The 17519-nt window shown below is 38.3% G+C and overlaps 1 protein-coding gene across 2 annotated transcripts in view; it reads right to left on the reverse strand.

The window, feature by feature from the left end:
• NUDCD1 (NudC domain containing 1) overlaps window positions 1-17519 on the reverse strand; it is a 37777-nt gene that overhangs the window by 17893 nt on the left and 2365 nt on the right. The window contains exons 2-3 of one of the 2 annotated variants that reach the window (XM_053949783.1): window positions 10414-10568; window positions 1005-1190 (exon numbers count right to left, since the gene is read on the reverse strand). In XM_053949783.1, the coding sequence (XP_053805758.1) occupies window positions 1005-1190; window positions 10414-10568 (341 nt within the window). The remainder of the gene's footprint in view (window positions 1-1004; window positions 1191-10413; window positions 10569-17519) is intronic. The other variant, XM_053949788.1, reaches the window with a different exon arrangement.

Raw genomic sequence — 17519 nt, forward strand, 5'->3', positions numbered from 1 at the left:
GAAAGGCTATTAGGCACCACTGTGAATATAAAATGTCATTAATTATGAACTTAAAGTTATACATTTCATTAATTCATGAAAATTATTTCTATTATATGAAACTTATTTCATTAATTTAATACAGAAAGACTCCATATCTTACAGCAAGAAACATTTGGTACCTATAGCTGGAAGTTTTAAGTTCAAAAACCATGTATTTCACCTTTTTTCAAAAAGTACTTATTCAGCAAAAAAATGAAGAAGATAAAACCAAAATGAATCCAAACAACAGAGAAGAAAAATAAGAAAATAAGCATTATTTGCTAGGAGATTAATACATAAAAATGAAAGAACAAATGAAAGAATAAATTACAAAGAATTCAAGCTGCAGCAGTTGAATGAGTATAGACTCAATCCAGCTGTTGTTATTGAAACCCGATAAAGTTTGAGGATTTATAGGGTTGTGACATTACTCTAAACAACTCTAAACCACTGCATGCTGTACATACTCAACAAGTCAATTTAAATGATGACAGAACCTCAGATATAAATCTTGTATTTTTGTTACACTGACAACTTCAGTGTAACTTATTTATGTGTCAGCATTCTCATACAGAATAAAAAACTAGATGGTATTTATTACCAAGCATCTAAAAAAAGGATGATCAATTTCCTTTACTGAGCTCTCAAAGGATGTAGAGAAAGGAGTTAATCCATCATGTTGAAATCTTCCACTTCAGTATATACACCTACGTTTCTGTCAATACTGAAACATCTGTGATTGCTCAGGAAACTACCCTCTAATAAAGAAAACAGATACAAAATGCAGGCACTTTTTACCAGCTTCACCTTCATAAACAGAGGAACTAACCACAGAACATGAGACTCATAGCTTCAGGCAGAAATGTATCAATTGTATTTGTGGTGTCCAAGCAGGATAACAAATACCATTATTAATGCAGTTAGATAACTTTGAAAGGGATATATGTACAGCTCATAAATATATTATTTATTGCAGGACATACCTCCCACTTTTCAGTTGCACTGCTTCCACGCTTGCCTGATTTAATTAAATACAGTCTTCCTGTACCATCAGAAAGGGTAACCCACGTGGAGGATGAGAAATGCATTGAGGCACAAAGGCGATTATCACATGCAGTCAAGTCTGTAGGTAGCCTGAAAACTTCTCTTGGTTTTTGCAGAGCAGTGTCCTATAAACAAACAGTCATGAACTAAGACTTTATGAAGTATTTATTAATTTCAGTAAATATTACAGGCAAATTAAGAATAATAAATCTCAGTAGCAATGTACCAGTTTTGTGTATCATTGAGCATATTTGGAAAAAAGTGAGCAGCAAGCATAATTCCCACATATGTGGAAAAGGTGGTGGAAATTAATCAAATTTGTTTGTATGAGGTTTTTCTAAATGATATTTCAGCTCTCTTTTTCTTCAATTTTAAGCAGTAATTATATTTTGCATTAGAAAAGGCTGTCATTTTTCCCCTAGCATTCCTATATAATAATCACTTACCTCAAATAATTCTAGTCCCAGGAAAAATGTGGAGACTCAAAAAGAAATGAAAGCCACAGAATTGTACTCAAACTAATACATAAAACTCACCTGTAAATTTAAAAGAATTTTAACTTATTCTGTTGCACAACTGGCAAATATAATTTCTCCGTTTTTCTAGAGTGGTCACTTTATTCAGTAAGTTAAGAGAAGTAATACCTATCATTAGCCAGCAAAGAAAAGCTGTGCTAATTCCTACCACATTTTCAGTAACTTTTCTATCACATTATTATTATACTATGAAATTAAATCCAGTTGGTGGCCAGTCACTAATGGTGTTCCCCAGGTCTTAGTATTGGGGCCAGTCCTGTCTAATATTTTTATCAATCATCTGCATGAGAGATTTGAGGGCACCCTCACTCAGTTTGCAAAAGACACCAAGCTGGGCAGGAGGGCTGATCTGCTGGAGGGTTGGAAGTCTCTGCAGAGGGATCTGGACAGCTGGACTGGTGTGCCAAGGCCAACAGTATGAGGTTCAACATGGAAAAGTGCTGGGCCCTGCCCTTGGATCACAGCCCCAGGCCGGGGGTAGAGAGGCTGGAAAGCTGCCCAGTGGAAAAGGACCAGGAGTGCTGGACAACAGTAGCTGAACATGAGCCAGCGTGTGCCCAGGTGGCCAAGAAGGCCAATGAGGCCAATGGCATTCTGGCCTGTATCAGAAATAGTGTGGCCAACAGGATAGAGAAGTGACTGTCCCCCTATACTGAGCACTGGTGAGGCTGCACCTCAGGTCCTGGATTTAGGTTTGGACCCCGCACTATAAAACACTGAGGGGGCTGAAGCATGTCCAGAGAAGGGCAATGGAGCTGAAAAAGGATCTGGAGCACAAGTCCTATGAGGAGCAGAGCAGCTGAGGGAGCTGGGGTTGTTTTGCCTGGAGAAAAGAAGGCTCGGGGGGACCTTATGGTTCTCTACAACTACCTGAAAGTAGGTTGTAGCCAGTTAAAGGTTGGTCTCTTCTCACTAATAACAAGTGACAGGACAAGAGGAAATGTCCTCAACTTGCTCCAGGTGAGGCTCAGATGATATTAGGAAAAATTTCCTCACCAGAAGGAAAACAGGCTATAAAACAGGCTGCCCAGGCTGCCCTCACAGGAAGGAAAACAGGAAAACCTATAGAACAGGCTAGTTGGTCCAGGCCCAGGGTAGTTGGTGCAGTCACCATCAATGGATATATTTCAAAGACGTGTGGATATGGCACTTCGGGACACAGTTTAGTGATGGACTTAGCAGTGCTCGGTGACTGGTGGGACTGAATGATCCTAAAAGGGTTTTTCAACCTAAATAATTCTATGATTCTACTACATGCAGGATAAGTTTATATGGCATTCTGTTGCAGTGCCACACTGCAAGCTTTTTTAAGCTGAACTACAGATAGCTTTTGAGCAGGAATAAACAGACACACTATGGTGAACAAATTGCACAGATGATATAATTCTTCAGTGAACAATCAAGACATACAGATTTTTTTTTAATTATGCATACCACTACATTTTACAAAAAAACAAAAATCAATTATTTCCTACTCTGTTAACTTTACACAAATCATCTCGATTCAGTAACAGTGCAAAATGGATGTTAGATTAACAATTTCATCTACATTTCTAGTAATTGTTCCAGTAAGTCCTGCTTTAGTTCTGTGTTGTGCTCTTAATTTCCTGATAATTCTAACAGAAAAAAAAACTGCTTTCATGCTGAAAATTGGATTTCCAACTGCTTTCATTAAGTACAGTGGCATGTCTTCCAGCATATCTTTTAGGGATTATTCTTTGTCTTCTGCCTTCACTCTCACATACAGCTCTTTCTTTGCTGAATAAGGCTTTGTGACCAACTTTCTGCTCATTATTTGGCTCATGGAATGTCAGCCATGCTGCTGCCTGCTTAGGATTAAAATTTACCTCAATTTTTTGAGTTGAAGTAATCTCCGAATACCCAAGAGGCTTGTTAGGTTAAAAGAAAACTCTAACAAAATCTTTATGATTTGGAAATAATTTGGCGTCACAGTTTAAAAAACAGTCAGGACATGCTTTATCTTTATTAGCAATACAGCTTGATCAGCTACTTATGAAGTAGATCAGGCTGCAGTATTAAGAGCACAAACAAAATATTCTCACAGAAAAATAAAAGATGCAAACTGGAGATTCAGCAACATCACAGCCACATCTCTATAATCTCTTAACTGAAATAGAACTTAATCATTTGAAGTTTTTCAACTGAACTAAGAAGCTGTTAAATAAAATGGGCTGGCAGTCTGTCACAAATGGGGTCCCCAGGGACTGATACCAGGCCCCACACACAGAACATCCTCATGAGGTACCTGGATGACAGGATTGAAAGCACCCTCACCCCATTTGCTGATGACACTAAACTAGGTGATGAGGTAGACATGTGTACTTACAAGGGAAATACATGTGGCACAGAGAGCCAGAGAGCCTGGAAGAGTGAGTCAGAAAGAATACTGGGAAAATAAGCAAAGACAAGCATGGTCCTGCACCTGGAATGGAACAACCAGAGAGCTCAGAACAGGCCAGGATCCGTGTGGCAGGAAGAAGCCCTGATGAGGGAACAGGGATAACAAGCTGACCATGAGCCAGCAGGGCAATGCTGCAGCACCAAGGTAAACTGGATCCTGGGTTGCATCTGCACAAGTATCACTAGCAGAGATGTGATCATCCACTCTACCCAGTGGTTGTCAGGCCCCACCTGGAGTAATGTTGTAAGAAGACATGGAGAGATTGGAAAAGGTACAAAGAACCGCCATGAACACCATCAAATGACTGGAGAATCTCCCCTGTGTGAGAAGACTGAAGGAGTTAAGCCTCATCTCCCTGGAGAAGATACAGGGGAGACCGCACCATAGTGTTCCAGGGCAGCCACAAAGATATCAGGGTCTCTCTCTTCACAAGAAGCCATGTAGAGAAGACAAGGGACAACAGCTAAAAGTTGCATTAGGAGAGGTTTCATCTAGGTATAAGAGAAGTTTTACAATGAGAACAATCAATGACTGGAACAACTTCTCCAGGGACATGGCAGAAATTCCATCACTGGATGTTTTCAAGACAAAACTGGACAGAGTGCTAGATAACCTCACCTAGACTCCTTTCACCATGAAAGCTTAGACTATAATCTTTTGAGATACCTTCATCTGGGCTGTTCTAAGATTCTGAAATAAGCAAAAAATATAATTAAAAAAAATCCAAACCTACACCATATTCACCACCTTGTCCCTCTTACAGATTCATAGACTGCAGAATCTGATCTGCAGTCTTCAAAGAGGTCTTCCAGTAGTAACAAAGAAAAACAATTCCTGTTCTTTTCTGTATCTTTGGGGGAACATTTCACAGGAAGTTATGGTTGTTTCCCCTAATTTACAGAGTGTTATATATATATACATATATACATACACATATATATATGTATCATATATGAAACAAAATTAGATAAAATGGGTTTCATAGGTATTTTACAAGCTAGTGTAACCACATGTATTTAAACAATAAAATTATTTCTGTAAAAAAAGTGGTGCCTGACTGACCTTTAGAGAGCATCCCTTTTTAAACCCAATCTATCTTCTTAATCCAACAACAAATAGACCATGTTGAAAACATAAAAAAATGTTATAGAACCAATGAAACTATTTTTTGTTTTATTTTACTAGGCTAATTTCCAGTCAGTTGATCTACAATTATTTCTGAAGGTCCACAAATCAGAAACCTCTGTTTAACAAGAGGGAAATTCTTCCCTCATTAGTAAATATCAGCATTGCTGTCACTAAGATGAAAATATATTTACAAAGAAATGTATTTATAAAAATAGAAAAACAAAATTTGAAAAATATTACAGAGAAAGTTTTGAAGATATTGACAAGTATGTAAAAGGAAGCACAAACAAAAGAATACTTTTGTATTGACAACCTGGGTGGGAAACAATTAATTTTTGATTCTGTGACACAAAATGTTTCTTAGTCTTAGTTAAGGTCCATCCTTAATATACTAAGGCATGAGACTAAGAAACAGCAGTGAGAACATTCAAGATTAAAACTGTGCCTCATTATAGACCTCGAATCTTCAGCCACCAATCATTTAAACATCTTCTGTCCTTCTATTTTCACTCAAACAATCAGTAGCTTGGGGGGAATAATCTAGCAAAAGAAACTTACTCATTCTGCTCTGTGAAATAAGGCAGACAAAAATATACATACAAAGGACCATCTCCAAAAGAGTCCTTTGCACTTGGGCACGTCAATGCAATACAGAGAGAGCACACTGTGCATGCAAAGTGTGCAGCAGCCTCATTTATTGAGAACCTTGCCTTCGAGGGCATTTCAAAACATTCCTATTTTCCAGATGTTAGTAAAATCAGATGTGCATTTAACACATCCTGAAAGGTAAGTAAAAGAAATTGCATTTGGGTAAGTACCATTTTAATAAGCAACGGAAAAAAAGGACCAGATAACAAACAGATAGTCTGCCTGCCTTTTGGGCCTACTTAAATTCCTATTAGAGATTACTGTGTGCTACAAGAAGATTATGAAACCTGCAATGGAAAATTCACAAATTTTTAATTATTAGAAGCATTCAGGGTCAGTTTCTGGAGTCATTGTATCACTACACCCCTTGGACTATTCTGCTAATTGATAACACATTTAGAAGGGGAGAATGAAAGAATTAAAAGGAAAAAACCCAAAATAAACCAAACCCACAACCCAAACAAATATCACACAATCACTAGATACAATGAATTTTGGCTTTATCATATTTTATTTAATTTTCACATTTCACTGAAAGGCTGTTTTTTTTTTTTTTTTCCTACAAAGTAGGAAAATTTTCCATTGTAACTAGCAATGATTACTGAGCCTAGGAAAAAAAAAAGTCAAAATCCTGCATATCTTGTCATGGAAAGAGGAAGCATCATTCCTCTTAACAGTGACTTACAGAGGTATACTATATAATATTACAGAAGACCACACTTTTGTTGGCCTTCAAGTGCATTTTAACAGTAAGCTTCAAATAGTTTTGGATGCAATTAAAATAAAAAACTATCAACTACTTAATCTTCTAAAGCTCACATCAGATTTATCAGCATTGAGCATGAATTTCAGAACTCAAACTCCTGAAAAAATTGTAAACAATCTTTACTACAAAGCCTTTCAAATTTTCTTTCAATAGGCAAGAAAGGAAATTATCTTCTTCACAACCTTTCTGTTCACTAATTTAACCTCAGGCATTTATTAAAACAGTCTCTAATCTCATTCTGACAATAAAAATGATGGACTTCCCTGAAGATGAAACAAAACCTCCTCTCAATCCCCTTGTGTCAGATCAGCTTTTTGACTGACTGTTTCTTTGTTCACTAGGTGGTTAACTGGGTATAATAATAATAACTCCCTGCTTTAGAAGCATGAGGGGATGGTGAGAGTCTGTAGTCATGTATTATACCAGCAAGAACTGGCTAAGGTCATTGGTCAGCGCTGGTGAACAACTGTATTGTCCATCACCTGTTTTTCCTTGTAAACAGGTGTCTTTGCAAGTCACCTTGTCTTTGCAAGAAGAGTTTAAGGTCAAGAAACCAAGTCCAACTGCTAAAGGAGAAAACTTTGAATGTTCTGCAGCTATGTTTGAACGCTACAAACACCAAGCAATCAACAAAGTTGAGTCAGATGAATAAAAACATGACCAATTAAAAAATCTGAAATCAGTAATCCTGTCACCCTGCCCACTGGGTGTTTAAAGCAAAGTATTGATTGCTGCTGGCATACTGAATGAAAAAAGTCCAACAGCTGTATCAGGAGAAGGTTAAAGCTATTATATAGTATTTCCAGACAAGTTAGAGTAACAATTTCCTCGATCTGATATAAAAACCCACCTGAATACTCATCCATCAACACAGAAGAACTGCTTGTGTTGATCACTTTTCTTTTTTCAATTATGTGTGATTTTGAGCCAGTGGCAAGGTGTTATGTGCACTTCTTTCCCTTCACAGATAACATCTGTTTAAACACCTAAGTTGCAAGGATAATTCAAGATATATGGATAACCAACACACTGTCATTAGAATCAAAGCTGCAATTAAAGTAAGAAATAAAACCAGAAATAATGATGTGTTAGAAAGCCTATGTGTTCTTTCACTCTGATTTTAGGATGAACACATTACCCTGTTTCATCCTCTGTTTTAAAAAGACTGACATTAATTTTAATTTTAAGCTGTACTTGGCTAAAACCAATGCTATTTTTAATATACATTTAACTAATATATGGCTGGGCACATTTGTAATGAGACACCTTGTTGACGTTTCTGAACACACATTCCTTTTTATTCATATGCAAACATGTTTCCTTTGCAAAACAGCACAGTATCATGTATTAGGACACAAGATGGTGCCTTATTTATTTCACAGTTTAATCAGTTTTATTTTCCCCTTCAGGTGGAACCAAAACCTGTGACCAGATATTAATCAAATGCCATTATCGTGAAATAGGTCCTAGGGAAGAATATTTTTTATGTCAGTTTATAGGCTGTTGTAAAATATTTTATCTGCTAAGAAATAAATTTACACACATAGTGCCCTCCTAATAAAGGAATGTATTGGGTGTCTGTGTCGTGCAGGCAGAGACCTGCAGGGGTGGCCTCAGTGAGGAGGGGCCAGGGCTGCCCAGTGCACATATAGCCACTTCCAGCTGGCTCCACTGTACTCTCGATTGGAGATAGTTGAGCGTGTCAGCTAAGCCAGTGGAACAGAGGTTTGCCTGCAGCCCTTGGAGCAGACCATGGAAAAGCAGGCTGAAACTCACTGAGGACAGATATCCACACTGTTGCCCATGAAAAAGTACACAGTGGAGCAAGTACAAGTTTCTGAACAATGGAGCTTGTTCCTCGTACAAGCTTTGTGTGACCTTCTTTCTTACCATCCTACACTAGTCCTAATTGGCAGTAAATTAAATAATTTTCCCCAAAGTCAAGTCTGCTTTGCCCATCGTGGTAACTGGTAAGTGATCTCCCTGGTTTATCCTCATTCACAAGCTTCTCTCTCTTTTTTTCTCACCATCTTGTAGAATAGGGAGAGTGAGAGAGTATTTGGGTGGGTATCCAGCAGCAAGCCAGGGTTAACCAACCTCAGAGGATAAAACAAAAAATGAGATTATGACAAGCCACTGTTAAGAGAAGGCTTTCTTTTAGATGCTTCTACTAGGAATCCAGATGATCTGAAAACTTTTGGAAGAAGTCCTAGAAGATTATTTTGTCACAGAAAGAGTCTGCCAATGTCTCCAACTGCTGTATACTGTGAAAAGCAAAGGAATATTTTGCAGCTTCAGTTCTCACCCTACCATCCTTTGGAAACCTTTATTTCCTGAAAATCTAAAACTACAGTTTCAGAATTTTTCTTAGTTTAGTCCTGACCTAGTAATTTCTGTCCCCAGAACCTTGCACAGACTAAGCCACATGCTCTCAAAAACCCACACATAGCCCTGTGTTTTCTTTTGTCTGACAGGGTTACAAGTCTGGTAGCATGACAATGGGTATTTTCCTTTCCACACAGTCTTTTGTTTCTTAATGCCCAAGCACTACAACTGTATGTGCCAGAAACACGGTGTCCACAGAACCATGTCCTCCCCTCTCTGAAATGAAGTATCGTTTTGTAAAGGAAACGAAAGCATCCGTGCATTAAAATGGCTCAAAAGAAATACAGTTTGATTACTTAGGACCACCAGTATAAAAGCAGAAATTTTAGACTTGGCCTAGCTTGCTTACACTATTTCAACTTCCCTCATAGCCGCCAGCATCTTTTTGCCTCCAACAAATGAAGTCTAGATTAAGCATTTCTAATTCTAGCATATATACAATAACTGGGTTTTCAAGCTAGCAAACAAACATCAAGTAATGTCAGGGAGAAAGAGAAAAGCAACTAGAAAAAAGGCATCTTCCCTTTCCTTCAGCTTGTTGTCATGTCTATCTTGCCCAGAATGGAAGCAGATGTAACACTATGTAGAAGCCTAAAAGAGAGCTAATGTGTATGTGTCCAGCAGTGATAGCCATAAGCTATGGACTGTGGACTCAACCAAGGCTTGTTGGTAATAACACACTGTGAGATAGAACAGGATGAGGCTGGAGACAGGGGCCACATAGAGGCAGGACAGCACTTTTCTGGGACAAACATCCTTGTTCTGGCTCCTAGAGATAAGCACAGCACAGACCAGCACGCATATAGGAACAATGCGGAGAAGTGGATGTGGACATGGACTGCAGGGGGGAGATAAGACCGCCAGAGACCCCCTAAGCCCTCCAACCTATTTCCAGAAGGGACTGAAAGAACAAACTTTACATGATAACTAAGCTGTACAGAAAGTGACTCACCTATTTTCCAAGTGGAGAAAATGACCCATAAACAGGTACTCCCACCAAGCCCAGGCAGCACCACCTGGACCCTGAACATCCCATCAGCCTACTGCTCAGTGCTTGTATTAGGAGTTCAGGGACTAACATTTCCATTTCTATACCAAATGTGTAACTCACTAAAAAGCCTCTGTAAGCTTTTGTGGACCCTTTGGCTCTTGTTATTCCTTTTGGCCACAAGCATCTTCAAATCCTGAGTGCTCATGTCCCCTTAAGCAGGAGGACAGGGCTATTGCAACACACACTGTAGCAACACTAATGCAATAGTATTAACATAAAGAAGTCAGAAACCTCACTTAAAATCCTTTTATCCTTCCTGCTGAAATGTATTTTTGTTGAAATATCTTCCACTTATCTTCCTGGCAATAGCTTCCCCCAAATTTTGCATTTTGATCCTGCTTGCAATATTTTCTATCTCATCTGCTCCCATCTTTTCCAATTCAGTGGTTTAAAAAACAGATTTTATTCTTACCAGAGTCACTGATAGATTCATAACCCTTCCAAACTGATCAACATAGTAGACATTATCCTGGTACCAGGAATCAAGGTGAAGATAATTATACATGCCAAAAGCACGCATGTGGTCAAGGGTATATTGATCATCACGAAGCTGCACTTCTGCTACAGCTGGAGGGAAAAGAAAAAAACTATTTTAACAATTATTTATTTACAATTTAGTAATTTAAAATTCAAACTAATAATTTAAAAATAATTCTTCCATTTTCATTCTGTAGTTTTGCTTTATTTGAAGAAAAATACATTATGTATACATAGTTTAAAACTTCACCATAAACTCAGAAAGCAAGTCATCCACGCTGAAGGCCACTGCAATCATTTGCTTTGATCATTTCACCATCATTACCATTTACAGTGACCGATTGTGGTGGGTTTGCCCTGGCTGGATGCCAGATGCCCACTAAAGCCACTCTATCACTTCCCTCCTTAGCTGGACAGGGGAGAGAAAACATGAGGCTCACGAGGAGGATGAGCACAAGGAGAGACCGCTCACCTATTACTGTCACAGGCAAAACAGACTCAATCTGGGGAAATCAGTTTAATTCACTGCCAATCAGACCAGGGTAATGAGAAATAAAACCAAATCTTAAAACACAATCCCCCCCCCAACCCTCCCTTCTTCCCAGGCTCAACTTCACTCCCACTGGTCACTTCCTCCTCCCCTCTCCAGTGGCACAGGAGATAGGCAATGGAGGTTGAGGTCATTTCATCACACCTCTTTGCTTCTCCTTCCTCCTCATTCTCTTCCCCTGCTCCAGCATGGAGTCCCTTCCACAGGAGACAGCCCCTCACAAACTTCTCTAAGGTGAATTCTTTCCACAGGCTGCAGTTCTTCACAAACCGCTTTGGAGTGGCTCCCTTCCACAGGTCACAGTCCTTCAGGAAAGACTTCATCAGCCCAGCAGGGTCACAAGTCTTGCTGCCAAACCTGCTGTGGTGTGGACTCCTCTCCCCATGAGGTCACAGGTCCTACCTGGAGCCTGCTCCAGCATGGGCTTTCCATGCCATCACAGCCTCAGTCAGATGCATCCACCTGCTCCAGCATGGGGTCCCTCCCAGGCTCCAGGTGGATCTCTGCTTCGCTGTGGGCATCCATGGGCTGCAGGGGAACAACCTGTCTCACCAGGGTCTTTATCACAGGCTGCAGGGGACTCTCTGCTCTGGCACCAGGAGCACCTCCTTCCACTTCTTTCTCACTGACCATGGTGTCTGCAGAGTGGTTTCTCTCACACAGAAAGACTCACTCCTCTCTCTGGCTGCAGTTCCTGTGCAGCAGTTCTCTATACTTTTCCAAGATATTGTCCCAGAGGCACTACCACCATGGCTGATGGGCTCAGCATTGGCCAGTGTCAGGTCCATCTTGGAGCCAGCTGGGATTGGCTCTGTCAGACATGGGGGAAGCTTCCAGCAGCTTCTCCCAGAAGCCTTCCCTTGTAGCCCTCCTGTTACCAAAACCTTGCCATGCAAACCCAATACACCTCCACCCTGTCTCTCACCAGCACGTGTTGAGGTCCAATTTATCAATAATCCTCACAGGATGAAACACATATCTACACACAAGCAACAACAATGTCAAAACTACTCCGCATTATAGTAAAGGAAAAAAGTCTTCTCTATAGTTACTCTAGGAAAACAGCAGCCAAAAGAAATATTCCATATAACCACATGGATTTCATGGTCTTAAATTCTGGACTACTCTACCAACACTTGCAAGGCAAAAGATTAAAACTGTACAAAGCAGACTTAGTCCACAGTAATTACAAAAAAAAAAAAAAAAAAAAAACCCAAAGCACAACACAAAATAACAACAAAAATCAAAAGCAAACAAACAATAACCCCCCCCCCCGTGTTCTTAGCACTCTGAGGCTGAAATTTCTAGAAAGGTCCAAGATACCATCAAAATTTCAGACTAAATTTTTCTAATTGAAAGAGGCTGCAAAGAATGGCTGTCCACTAGAATACTACCTTCATCAAGGCAAGAAGCATGCTACCTACAGTCATTCACTTGAGCAAGATTTTTCCTAACAGAAGACATCTACTCAACTACCAGTAATCAGAACTGGATTATCTGCCAAAGACTAACCAGGTTTTTATTTAAATTATGTGCAGCCGTTTTACTCCTATTTCATATCTATACAGAGATGAAGCAGCTGTAGTCCAGACATCTCAAAATACATTAGCTAGGTCTCGTCCATCCTTCTGTAAATAGTCTGAGATAGACCAGAACTCCACTTCATTCTCCAGTACAGTCAACCCAGGATTCTGAGTTTTCCTGCAGGGAACTTATCTTGAACTTCACACAAGAAAAATCCTTTGGAAAGTTACACTAAACTCTGTCAGTCCATGATGATTAGTGCTCAAGCCCAGAGCATGGGGAAAGCACTTCAAGGCTAATCCTTCTCATAGCAGCAGTTCACTGTTATTGCAGCTCCTAATCTTTCAACTTCTACTTTTTTCCCTTTTCTGCTCAGAAACAGAGCAAATCTACTTCCATTATTTCACTTCCATCCCACCCCCTAACGGGGACCATTGACAACTCTCTGCAGCAGCACTCAGACTTCTTACTCTTCTTTAGCATCTACTTAAACCCAACTGCAGCAGAAGTAGTTTACTGTGGCAGAACACCAATTCTGCAAAGAGCAGCTCATTTGGCAGTGCCATCAGTGCCACTGCACAGCTATCACAAACTGAACAACCAGAAAATCCCTATATGGCTCTGAACAGGCCCCATTAGAGACACTGGCTATTAACATAAGAGTGGCTTTAGGAAACTATGCAAGATTATACTGCCTGATTAATAAAAAAATCTAGTCATACTATACAAAATGCTTGCAAAATGCCAGCATAATTAGCAATTAGACTCCTAATCACTGTTTATATTTGCAAACCAGCAGTTTTAATTCCACCCAGATCAAATCATTATTCATATTCACCACACAGGAGGGATTTCCGTACCTCTGCAATTAAGAAATTACTGTTCCACAAGCTATGGCCCTTCAAAACAAGCTAGAATGTCAACAAAGGATAGAGAAGAAAATACACCTGCCTTAATAGCAAGGACTGCTATTCATTCCAATTCCTACTTTAATTAATTAGACTATTTTACTCTAAATTACACTATAAAAATAAAAAAAGAATATATTGTGAAAATGCATTTTAAAGCTGTTTGTGTAACCAAGCTTTATCACAGAGATATTTTTCCCAGCACAACAAGAGGTGATATGAACGTTTTGTAAACAATTAAAGACCAAACCAAATGTAATCTAGGATGATTATTTTCAGTGAAACCAAGCACATGTTGTCTACTTCCTGTATAGCTGATCCTATGAAATTAAAATATACATGTAGAAACATGTAAAGATTTTTTAGCACAAAAACCCTGAAATGATAAGGCTTCCTGTCTCCACTTTTCCCTCCCCATTCCCCTAGTTATGTTACTCCTGTCAGAACTGTAACTAAACAGTCTTAATACTCCAAACTAGATGATTCCTCAAGTAAATGTACAAGTTTTCACTAAGATTATTGGAACAATAAACTATTGATTAGCTGATTGTAAGGTGATAAACTTTATAAAATCTGGAAGAACATGAGCTCTTTGTCCTTGAGTTTTCTAGACTGTAGTTCTGATAAGCCCTGAATAATAAAGGGGGTCAGGAATAGGAGATTGAAATCCCTTGTATGATTGCAATATGTAATTCCACATAAACAGAAGTCAGAAACAATACAAAACATAGGTGATTTTAAACTAGGAAATCTGACAAATGTGTCCTGTCTTGTCAAGAAACACTTCAAACTAGATAGCCAAGTGCTTTCAGAACATATGCTATCATACATATGTGTAGCTCTGCCAAGATGAAGCAATTAAATAACCTATTCCATTCTCCATTAATTGAAACCCATACTGTGAAATCTGTGCACAACTGCCATTTGCTATCACATACCATGTATTTAACATAGCTTATAGAAAATTCTACACTAGGGTGAAATTCATTCTTTCCTTTCTAAAGCCTTCAAGATTCAAGGTTTCTTGATGGTCCTTCAAAAGAAAGAGAAAACCAATAGAGCTGAGTGCAAAAAAGTAAAGGAGAAAAGAGATGGAGACTTTTAATAAAGTAAATTCAGAGAAAGTTAATATAAATGGAGAAGAAGAAATACTTCAATCAGATCATCACCTTATTCAATCTCACAGTTACACAGTCTTATGAGTTTTAATTTGGTTGCTCAGTCAGGATTTTTTTCTGATTTGTTGTTGTTCGGCTTGGGTTTGTTTTAGGGTTTTTTTTCCTGTTTTTTGTTTTTTTTTTTTTTTGGGGGGGGTTTTTTTTTGTTTGTTTGTTTTTGTGTATATGTGATTTTTAAGAGTCACACTAATGCACCAGTCTCAATGGGCTCACTAGTCTGTTTGAGTTCAATTAAAAAGCAGCAGTCAATGGCAGCTATTCAACAGAACAATACATGGTCTCTTTCAAATTTCTGATAAATACACCTGCACCATGATAACCCAGGAACATTGATTCATACACTGCTATTCACACCAGAAAAGAAAGTATGTATACAAAATGTATAAACTAAATCTCAGCTTTAAATATTATGTCCCAACAACCCTAGTTGCATGGGATATTTTGGACCAGTATAAAGAAAACTATGCTACTTTTCTAGAATTGTATTTATCTCTACTAGTTCCATGCTTTAAAAGAATCATTTGACTCAAAATAGTTTAAACATAATTAAAGAAAAGATTTGCACTCACAATGCTTTACTTAAAAGCAAAAGCACTAAATACAAAGCAATTCATGAGAATCAACAGAAGAAGGAACACATCCCTAACCTGTTATTATAAGATCCCTAGTTAAATATTATTATAATTATGAGTCTGCAAGGCAAAAAAAAATCTTCTCTGAATAAAGAACACCTTCAAGGAACTTATACTTTAAATGAATAGAGAGGTCTTACATCTGCCACCAAACACTATGAAGCAGAAATGGGGTGAAAAAAAAAGAAACGTGGACAAAAAAAGGGTGAGGAACAAACCCCAAACAGCCCCTCCATTTTTTAAATGTTTTCCTGAATACACCAAAGCAACTTTACAAAACTGCAAAACATGCAAAGTAATTATACCACCATATTTTGTGGCATCAAATATTACATGCTTGTATATCATGCCTTGTTTTGCAATGCCACCCAGTGGAAGCAATTTTGTATTGCAGACACACTGGTCTATTAGTGGAAGAGATTATTTATTTTCTAGTATCAGCATTCAAAGATCCTTCTAACCCTGCATTAATACTTTTTCTTTTAATTATAAAAACAATGCTTTTATTGTTAAAGGCAGCATCTCGTTGTTGTTGAGTAAATATGTACCTGAGACCTAAACTTCTATGAATTACAGCTGTAAATGTCTCAAAAAGTCTCAAAATGTCTCAATTTCTTACTATTGCCCATACACTATTTTAAACACTTTTTTTAATATTTAATTTTTCAAATGCAAATGGAAAATGCAAATTAAAATCTCTGTAAATGTTTGAAACATACCAGTGCCTTTTGCTCCATAAAAAATCACAAACAATTTTCCATGTAATGAGCAACTTTTCACTGAAGCAGACCTTCTAAGCAGCATGCATTACCACCATTTCTCAAAAAAAGTGATAAAACTGATGAATGCACTTTGTGATTAAAGGAATGCATTCTCTCTATATGCTCCTGGCTTGCATCAGCAGCTCCATCTCTGAGCAAATGTTTACTCTGCCTTCCAGCTGGAGCTATACTGAAAAGCATCCAATACTACATTAGAGGTACAATGGTCCTGCCAAACAGACGAGATAGAGAGGAAGGGGATCAGGGATATCCACACCTGAATAAATTCCAAGCCTCTGGAAAGGAAAAGGAATTATGAGACACCTAACCAGTAAACAGCAAAGGTCTTGATCCTTTAAAAATGTTGTGCAACTTGGACATGTTCCTTGCTGGAGACAAGGATTTGCCCCACAATCTCTGCTTTGGACTCTGCTGAGCTCAGATTAGGGCAGAAGAGATAACCACAACCAAGATGCTCATTCGTCCCTCCTAAACATTCTAAAAAAAAAAGGCATTACAAAACTCAATGCAAAGGAAACATTTGAAAATAAGTTATGGAGATAAACATAAAAAAAGTAAGGAGAAAGACAAAATCTACAGTGAAGAGCTAGGAATTAAAAGCCTAATAATACAGGACTCATTACTAGTTGAAATATATTACCAGGAAGAGAATGAGAAAACAAATGACTGTGACAGTTTAGCATTAACTAGGACAGAATGGCTTGGAATAAGGAATAAAAGAAGAACACGCAAATCATAGTATTCAAATGAGAAGGAAAGGTATCGTACTTCCCCCAGTCTTCTTCACTGTGACCATACATTTTAAGAAATTGACTACAGAATCACCTTCTATCACAGATCTAATAAATAAATAGTTTCTTTAAATGTATTTCTTTGTCAGTTGCACATCTGACCACAGCAAATTCCCGGCAACCATACTCAACCAGTTGAAGGCATATTAGAACTGAACACTAAGTTTTTCATGATAGTCAGAAAATGAAGCTCACTGTAGTCCTCAGGAACAAGACAAGCACCACAAATTGTCACACACCACCACATGCTGCTATCCACTTGCTCCAGAGGCTGAACTCTGCATCAATTCCACAGGACAGTATTTTTGGTCATTTGATTTTATAGCTAGCAATGAAATTCATGAAAATAGATAAATATAAAAACAGAGATAGAATACTGAGAGAAGATTGATACTCTCAAGTCAACAAAGAAAGTTTGTAATAACACTGCATAAACACTTCAACTACAGCTGACTTAAAAATCACTTCTACTTAAGAACAAGCACTTATTTCTTTTTATTGTCATGTATTCCAAGTACTCTAAAACTCACATATTCCTCTTCACTGCCACCAAATTTGGGATACCACACAGGCAGAACTACAAATCTCAGGTCATTTGAGACAAACACTCATTCAATCTTCTTCTGTAAAACAAAAAAATCAACCGCCTTTTTATATTAATCTTCCAGCTTCTACT

Source organism: Vidua chalybeata, chromosome 1 (genome assembly GCF_026979565.1).
Source record: "Vidua chalybeata isolate OUT-0048 chromosome 1, bVidCha1 merged haplotype, whole genome shotgun sequence".
Lineage (NCBI taxonomy): Eukaryota > Metazoa > Chordata > Aves > Passeriformes > Viduidae > Vidua > Vidua chalybeata.